Source organism: Schistocerca serialis, chromosome 2 (assembly GCF_023864345.2).
Source record: "Schistocerca serialis cubense isolate TAMUIC-IGC-003099 chromosome 2, iqSchSeri2.2, whole genome shotgun sequence".
Taxonomy (NCBI): domain Eukaryota; kingdom Metazoa; phylum Arthropoda; class Insecta; order Orthoptera; family Acrididae; genus Schistocerca; species Schistocerca serialis.
The window spans coordinates 1,078,959,032-1,078,968,725 of record NC_064639.1 but is presented as its reverse complement, the minus strand read 5'-3'; the positions used below and the strand labels follow the sequence as shown (position 1 = coordinate 1,078,968,725).

At 46.3% G+C, this 9,694-nt stretch overlaps 1 protein-coding gene across 1 annotated transcript in view; it reads left to right on the top strand.

Annotated features, from left to right (window-relative positions):
• Positions 1-760: 760 nt before the first annotated feature.
• Positions 761-9,694, top strand: part of LOC126456633 (secretin receptor-like) — a 198,241-nt gene continuing 189,307 nt past the window's right edge. The window contains exons 1-2 of the mRNA XM_050092377.1: positions 761-764; positions 2,806-3,008. Of these exons, the coding sequence (XP_049948334.1) occupies positions 761-764; positions 2,806-3,008 (207 nt within the window). The remainder of the gene's footprint in view (positions 765-2,805; positions 3,009-9,694) is intronic.

Here is a 9,694-nt window from a genome sequence, read left to right as displayed (position 1 = left end):
ACCTAACTTGTACACTTGGTGAATGGGTAAAAAGATTATTCTACCTTGCCCGATTTAGGTTTCCTTGTGGATGTGATAATCACTCCCAAAAAAGTGATGAAAACATAAGAGTTTATCACATAAACTGCAACAAATGAATGCAACAGTTTCACAGTCGCACAGTTTTCCCTGTGCTCTGTCAAAACATATGTTCTTAACGTTTTCAAATTTTTCCGTATGTAGACCGTCAAATCCTGCATATGTCCAAGCAAATCTGAACATGTCCTGGAATTTTGGAGAGCGAAGTTGATTATGTGTGAGTGCCTGAACTTTGACAATTGACACACGATCACGTAATCAATGCTGCTCTGTGTACCTGCGCAGCTTCTCAAAATAATTTTCTGAAAATAAAAAATTAAACTTTTCACTCGAGGGAAGATTTGAACCAAAGACCTCTCATTTCGCAGTTGCTCACGCTAACCACGGGACCACGGCGCTCCTGAGATCGTACAATCCTTCATGTTGCCTATCTTGCGCATGGACTACTCAGTTTGTATATTTTGCTTATTTTTTTCATAGTTCCACATAACTTCTTCCTGTTTTCTCGATTGATCTGTGTTCAGTTTTCAAGGCCTATCCACTGTGCCAACTTATAACTAAATCTGAGGGGAGTGCGATGGGGAGGTTCCCCTGTTAGATGTAAGCACGCCAGATTCTCGACTGCCACTTTGCCGCCATTTTTACTACAGAAACTGCGGTTGTAACACGCCCGGGAGTACAAATGGGTAGGGGACCCTTAAACTGGTTGTGCTTCTGCTTTTCTAGACCGTGCGCCCCGTCCACGCAACGTACCTGATAATCCCGCGGCGGTCGTACTGTTCTTCTCCACACTGCCGCTGGCTTGTCTGAAATTATCCATCGAAATGTGCAAGCGAGTTAGGGGAGCCACTCATCGGCAGAACACAACACTGTTCTACGTCTGGTTTGAACAACTACATTCTGAGGCGATTAAAGGAAATCGCACGTTGCACTGTTTACATTCTAATTCATAAATGTTTATCCCAATTAACAATCTTGATGATTATCTGTCCACAATATCACTCAGACGAGCGTACGCGTAACAGACACGACGCGGGTGATTGTTGATGATGCGGAAGCCGAATGATCGCACGAAAGTTCTTACGCTCGTCGCGGCCGGTCCCTGCGGAGTTTCGAGTCCTCCCTCGGGCATGGGTGTGTGTGTTTGTCCTTAGGATAATTTGGGTTAAGTAGTGTGTAAGTTTGGGGCCTGAGGACCTTGACAGTTAAGTCCCATAAGATTTCAGACACATTTGAACATTTTTTTCTTACGCTCGTCACACATACAGATATCTGGTAATAGTCCTTCTTGACACTAGTAATGATATAACACTGTTCGTAAAGTTAATTTTTCAGTTGTCAGTTCTCAATTGTACGGGCGTGCGCATAACCGTCTTGCGCGGCTGATTGTTGATAATGTGGAAACACGACGATCGAACGCACGTCCTCAACGCTCGCTACAAGACACTGGCACTTGACTGCACCCTTTTATGGTGACTAATTTCTACTGATGCACATCAGTTCATTCTGGGAGACCGAACACGGCGCGGATGATTGATGCAGTACGGTACGACACGCAAGGAGAGGATACACAAATACGTTATCAGCAGCACTGCTGATTTTTAAATTACTTCTTGACCCACTTTCCTCTGAATTATTTACTTATTTTATCACTTTACTGTAGTAGCACTTGTAGCAACACTTCAACTTCCATGCTAACAATGCCTCTCACACGCAGAGCTACACACTGCACAACACAACAGTTCCGTGTCCCGCGCTCGACTCTGCAGACGCGGCTGCCCGCAAAGATACTCCACAGCTAAGCTAGCGATATGACAATACGCTTACACGGTCTTCACATCCGCCCCCCAAAACCTGTCACCTCACAAGGATAGAGAACAACCACCGATAGACATCCATCGGAGAAAGAATAAAGAATGTGTATGGGACAGCATGTCTGTCGGAAGGCACCGTCGTGAAGTAGTGCGCCAAGTTCAGTGCTGGTCGTGATTCGACACAAGGCGCTTGTCAATCTGGCAGGCCAGCCCCGCAGAAGTTACGCCAATACAAGTGGGAAGGTCTCAAGCATCTGTAGTCCATTCCTCTCCCCATGATATTTTCATGACTCTGATCCATTAAAAAAGGCCTTTAAGTGTTGACGATTTCTGTCGGACGAGGATGTGCAGCAGGCAGTTCACGCCGCAGGGCCCGGTGTTGTACCAAACCGGTATCCTCAACCTGGTGCGCCGGTGGGATGGTTGCCCCATTGGTCACGGCGATTTTGCTTGATTGGACTCCAAAGCCTTCGAACGGAACTGTTTTCAGAGTCAGTTATGTAAATATAGAGACCTATCAGTGGTCACAGGTTCCTTTTCCAGTCGCATTTACATCGAATACTATATAATGGACTAAGCAAAGATGGCGCATTAGGAGGTAACATGTGGAAAGAAAATACCAAAATTACCTGTTTGTCTACTGCGTTGCGCTGGCCGGGGTGGCCGAGCGGTTCTAGGCACTACAGTCTGCAACCGCGCAACCGCTCTGGTCGCAGGTTCGAATCCTGCCTCGGGCATGGATGTGTGTGATGTCCTTAGGTTGGTTAGGCTTAAATAGTTCTAAGTTCTAGGGGACTGATGACCTTAGATGTTAAGTGCCATAGTGCTCAGAGCCGTTTGAACCATTTTTACTGCGTTGCGTTCACAGCGGATGCAGCCTCTACGGTAATAACCGTGCAGCTTGTGTCGGCAGGAGCAGCAGCAACAGCAGGAGAGGCATCCGCCGGCCGGTGTGGGGTGGAGTGGGACGGCATCGCCTGCTGGGGCCCGGCGAAGGCGGGGGCGCTGGCGAGGCAGCCCTGCCCCTCCTACGTGGTCGGCTTCCGCGCCCAGGTGAGGGACTACCTGCTGCACAACACAGACGCGAACAATATTTGTGTAACTGCATGCTTCGAGGTAGCCTTTTACAACAGAAGTTTCTTGTAAAAGAGCGTCTTTCAGGTATCAGCGGCAGTTCCCAGTAACATACCTGTTGTTGTTGTTGTTGTGATTTTCAGTCCAAAGACTGGTTTGATGCAGCTCTTCATGCTACTCTATCATGTGCAAGCTTCTTCATCTCCTAGTACCAACTGCAGCCTACATCCTTCTGAATCTGCTTAGTGTATTCATCTCTTGGTCTCCCTCTACGATTTTTACCCTCCACGCTGCCCTCCAGTACTAAATTGGTGATCCCTCGATGTCTCAGAACATGTCCTACCAACCGATCCCTTCTCCTAGTCAAGTTGTGCCACAAGCTCCTCTTCTCCCCAATTCTATTCAACATCTCCTCATTAGTTATGTGATCTACCCATCTAATCTTCAGCATTCTTCTGTAGCACCACATTTCGAAAGCTTCTATTCTCTTCTTGTCTAAGCTATTTATCGTCCACGTTTCACTTCCATACATGGCTACACTCCATACAAATACTTTCAGAAACGACTTCCTGACATTTAAATCTATACTCGATGTTAACAAATTTTTCTTCTTCAGAAACGCTTTCCTTGCCATTGCCAGTTTACCTTTTATATCCTTTCTACTTCGACCATCATCAGTTATTTTGCTCCCCAAATAGGAAAACTCCTTTACTACCTTAAGTGTCTCATTTCCTAATCTAATTCCCTCAGTATCACCCGACTTAATTCGACTACATTCCATTATCCTCGTTTTGCTTTTGTTGATGTTCATCTTATACCCACCTTTCAAGACACTGTCCATTCCGTTCAACTGCTCTTCCAAGTCCTTTACTGTCTCTGACAGAATTACAATGTCATCGGCGAACCTCAAAGTTTTTATTTCTTCTCAATGGATTTTAATACCTACTTTTCTTTTGTTTCCTTTATTGCTTGCTCAATATACAGATTGAATAACATCGGGGATAGGCTACAACCCTGACCCACTCCCTTCCCAACCACTGCTTCCCTTTCATACCCCTCGACTCTTATAACTGCCATCTGCTTTCTGTACAAATTGCAAATAGCCCTTCGATCCCTGTATTTGACCCCTGCCACCTTCAGAATTTGAAAGAGAGTATTCCAATCAACATTGTCAAAAGCTTTCTCTAAGTCTACAAATGCTAGGAACGTAGGTTTACTTTTCCTTAAATGTTTCTTCTAAGATAAGTCGTAGGGTCAGTATTGCCTCACGTGTTTCAACATTTCTACGGAATCCAAACTGATCTTCCCCGATGTCGGCTTCTATCAGTTTTTCCATTCGTCTGTAAAGTAACATACCTAGCATGTAAAATCATCTCATAAACCTTGTACTAAGTTCTATAATTGATAATGCTAACGTTGAAACCTTCTCGTCTCCTCTATATCTCTTTGGTTGTTACGCAACATTCGGTTCTACAATAATCTATGAAACATTTCCTTAGGATTTCTATCTCTTACTTAATAATAACAAATGAAATCTTCCCTTCGAAATTAATTCTCTTTCTCAATCTTCGCATACAAATTGAAATGCTGCTTATTAAAAGGTATTTTCTGATTATTTCGACGAAACATAGAATGTGTCGTCGTCGTGGCTCTCAGTCGTTACCTGCAATAATCCAAAACTGTTCCTTACCTTTTTTACTGTTACTGGATCGCCATATGACTGCTACATCGAAATGCGACATGAATATACCTACTCTGTTTTACTATACTCTATTAGTTGCTGGTGGGCTGTCATAATAAATGGTTGTATTTATTACCAAAGCTGACGTTATTCTTTAATAGCAAATCTGCCGTTATTCTTTAATTAATTTGACTGACGGTATGTAATTCATAGTTAAACTTTTTCTTGACAACAATAAAATATTGCAAAATTTCGCGTTGATGGTTTTTGGGATGGATTATAATCAGTAATGCAACATTGCTGGCAAAAATTAATTACATTCTCAAAACGTTTCTTCAAATATTTACTGCTGGTGATGAAATGATTTTACAAACGTTCAAATGGGACTTACTTTTTACAATAATCTTAAAACTAGCATTGCGCAAACATACCTTCGGTAGTCTTGAGTTTCGCAAAGAAAATAATTCAATAATATTAGTTCCTCTTATGATAATAGTTAGCTGATGTCTCTGTACATCCGTTTATAATCTCTTGTAAATCATAGCTGGCTGGCAGGCACACCGCTCCTTTCAACCTCTCGCCTGCTACCGACTCGCTTCACTTCTCGTTTACTACTGACTTCCTACGAACGCTAAAGTGCGGTCTCTGCTGCCAACAATGCTTTCTGGTGCAGACAATCCCTGCTACCATTACAAAACGTATCAATGCGTTGTCTTTCCCGCTCTTTTCTTAAAATGTATCCATACGCGGACTCTCCTGTCCTTTTTAAAATTATATCAATTTGCGTTCTCCCTTGCCAACAATACTTTGGTGCATACATTCCCTGCTACCACAATTATTTCCAACAAGCCAAATATTAATTACTCCTACTTAATCGTATTAATAAAATATAAACATATTTCATAAATTGTGGTTTGACAATAGACAATAGAAATATACACGTCCTACAATGTCATATCCTCTTTCTCAGCACTCACTATGAACCGATGCTGGTTCAGTTTTTCAAGCAAGCAAATGTAAAGTTGTTGATAAATGAGTTCGAAATCAAACATGATTGGTGCGTTCCAGTTGCCAACAGGTAATGCCTTACCATAGCGTGTCCAGAAATTGGTGTTGAGAGATCAACCATGTAGGACTATTTCTTCACTTTCAGAAATACGTTCTTTGTGAGATAAGACTGTATTTTTCTATCAAATGTGCTTGCACTCTTTCAGACAAACTAGCCTTTTACTATGGAGGCAGAAGGCTATAAAATCCATCCGGTTATCCTGATTTATGTTTTGTGCGATGTCACTAATTTAGTTGTGCAAGAAAATGCTGGGATGGTTCCTGTTAAAATGCCATGAGCGACTACCGTGTCAAGAGTGTGCCGAGCTTACCATGGTTCAGGCATTATCTCTCATCACGGACACTTCACTTAATGGCCGAGAGCAGCAGCATAAGCGTACAGTTGTCAGTGATAACAGGCAAGCAACACTGCATGAAATAACAGCTGAAAACAATGTGGGAAGCACAACGAACGTATCCGTAGGACAGTGGGGTGAAATTTGGCGTTAATGGATTACGGCAGCTGGCACCCGACATGCCTTTGCTAACAGCACTGTACCACACAAGCGGCTCGTAGTGAAATTGCGTGCTTATGGAATATCGTCTGTTATGTGACTGGATATGCGATTTCCTGTCAGAGAGGTCACAGTTCGTAGTAACTGACGGGAAGTCATCGAGTAAAACAGAAGTGATTTCTGGCATTCCCCAAGGTAGTGTTATAGGCCCTTGGCTGTTCCTTATCTATATAAACGATTTGGGAGGCAATCTGACCAGCCGTCTTCGGTTGTTTGCAGATAACGCTATCGTGTATCGACTAATAAAGTTGTTGTGTCGGTAGCTGGGCCGACACCGTGAAGTTGAGATGGCTGAAAATGCACGCTGGACTAACGCTGTAGCCGATAGGGCACGCAAGGCTAACGCAGACGGGCGTGAAGTCTGGAACATGAGAACTTATAAATGAATAAGAAGAAAAGTATGTAGATGCTTATTACTTATCTTTTTATTAGTCCTTGGAATACATCTCTCTTGAATACTCGTAAGCTATAGGCACTGATACAAATGCCGCCTTGCTAGTTCGTAGCCATTAACTTAGCTGATGGCTATTCTGTCTCTCGGCTAATAAGAGAGAGAACGGCTTCGTACATCTGGTCGGTAGCTAGGTTCTCGTACAACTGGGGCGAGTGCTCTCTCGTATCACGAGACCTGCCTTGGTGGTGGCGCTAGGTCTGCGATTACACAGTGGCGACACGCGGGTCCGACATGTACTAAATGGACCGCGGCCGATTTAAGCTACCACCTAGCAAGTGTGGTGTCTGGCGGTGACACCACATTCCTCCCCCGCAAATCGGCGAACGGTCGTGTGATAAGGCTTCCGCCCGCCGTGGGGAGGACCACATGTTGACGTATGCGATGAGGTGGGGAGCCTAACAACAGGCGAGGCTGTGCCACCCGCACCCGGCCATTCGGTCCGAGGGGAGCTAGGAAACGCCTGAAAAACTAGTCCAGGGTGCACGTCAACATGCGGTGTATGCGCCCGTAAAGAGACAGGAGGGACCGAAGGATCAACCTCCATTGCGTCGGGGTAGCCGACGCGCGATGACGTCATGTGGTCCGGAGCGGGCGGGAGTTCCATGGCGGAGGACAGCTGGTCACGGGAAGCGATCGGCGGCGCGTGACCCTGGGAGGCGCTTGGCGGCTGCAACGAAGCGTCGAATGCGGGCGGCGCCGGCGGGAGAACAAGCGGCGGCGGCGGCGGCGGCTGCTGCTGCTGCGGCGGCGGCGGCGCGTCGCCATGGGGCAAAATGGAAGGCATCGTCGGTAACACCTGGGGATGAGGCGAGCCAGTAGATGGGTCCCCAGGGCGCTGACCGGACGGCACCGTCGCTGAAAGCAGACGGGGAGCGGCAGAACCCGAGCGACGACAGAGGCGCAGCTGATTGAGATGCCGACGCACCGCACCAGAGGCCCCCAAAACCAAATACATCGCGCGGCCGAGGCAGCGAAGAATGCGCCCTGCGAGCCAACGCCGTGAACCTCGATAGTTGCGATAAAATACAACGTCGCCTGGAGCAAAAGCAGGAGTCTGCCGCTGCACAGGAACCTGATGCGGCGGATGCAGCAAAGACATCAAGGTGCGATGAGGACGACCGTGGAGCAACTCAGCCGGCGAGCGACCATCTCGGGGCTGAGAGCGATACGAAGACAAAAAGAGCAACAATGCGTCCTCCCGAGAATGCGACTCTTTCAACTTCAACCTCTGTGACTTGAAAGTCCGGACCAATCGTTCAGCGGCACCGTTTGACTGAGGCGAAAACGGCGCGGATGTCAGATGTTGAATACCATTGGCCTGGCAGAATGACTGAAATTCTGCGGACATGAATTGTGGGCCATTGTCGGAAACAATAGACTGCGGAAGACCTTCAATGCAAAAGATAGCAGACAACGCCTGGATGGTGGCGGAGGACGTCGTGGAAGACATCCGGACAACAAAAGGAAAATTACTGAAGGCATCGACCAGAACCAACCATCGAGCATTCCAGAATGGACCAGCAAAATCAATGTGCAAGCGTTGCCAAGGGGAAGTGGCTTTTGGCCACGCAAAGACTTTCCGCGGCGGTGCGGACTGTTGTTCGGCACACGCCGGGCACGAAGAACACATATTCGTAATCGCAGCATCGATTCCGAACCAAGTACAGTGCTGACGAGCAAGTTGTTTCGTTCGCACTATACCCCAATGTCCTTGGTGAAGAAGCCGTAAAACAGAGGACTGTAACGAACGTGGGACCACGACTCTGGACTGATCATTATCAGAACGCAACAACAAAACACCACGTCGAACAAAAAGTCTCGCCTTGTGAGAAAAAAATCGGCGAACCAACGGATCCTCGATCCGAGACTTTGACAAAGGCCATTGCGTAGCAACAAAACGTAAAACAGTAGCAAGGACAGGGTCAGCAGCTGTGGCTGTAGCGATACGACGAAAATCAATCGGAAACGATTCGACCACTTCATCGGTTTCCGAATCAATGAACATGCAAGCAAGTTCGGAAGAATCGAATGCTTTATTCTCAGCAACAGGCAAACGGGACAACGCATCGGCGTTTCCGTGCTTAGCAGTGGACCGATACAAGATATCGTAGCGGTACTGCGAGAGGAAAATAGACCAGCGAATGAATTTCTGCGCTGTACGTGGAGGTACAGGCTTGGTCGGATGAAAAAGCGATGTCAAAGGTTTGTGGTCTGTGATGATGGTAAAGTGACGACCATACAAGAAATCATGGAACTTAGTAACACCAAACACGAGAGCCAAAGCTTCTTTCTCTATCTGTGAATAATTTCTTTGCGCAGACGAGAGCAATTTGGACGCAAAGGCAATAGGGCGATCATGGGAGCCAACTTTGTGCGCAAGCACAGCACCGATCCCGAAATCCGATGCATCTACCATCAACAAAAGGGGTTTCTGGGGATCGAATGGCGTAAGGCAAGTATTAGAAAGCAACGCCGATTTCAACTGGCGAAAGGCGCGTTCGCATTCCGTCGTCCAGAGAAACGGAACACCTTTACGGCGTAAGCGATGAAGCGGAGCTGAAATGGAAGAGGCATTGCGCACATATTTATTGTAATAATTAATTTTACCCAACACACTCTGTAGCTGTTTCACATTTTGAGGGGAAGGCAATTTTTGTATGGCACGGAGGTGCTCTGGACTCGGATGTATGCCTTGGGCATTAATGACATGTCCCAGGTATGGTAAGTCACGAGCAAAAAACACACATTTGTCCTTCCTCAAGCGAAGACCATTTTGCCGCAAGACCTGAAATAATGTTCGTAAGTTCGCAAGATGATCTTCTTCTGTCTGTCCGGAGATCACTGTATCGTCCAGATAGTTTGCTGCAGTAGGGACCGACGCACAAATAGTTTGTAAATTTTGCTGAAACAAGGCAGGGGCGGATGCACACCCGAATGGCAGTCTTTTGAAGCGGTACAATCCAAGATGCGT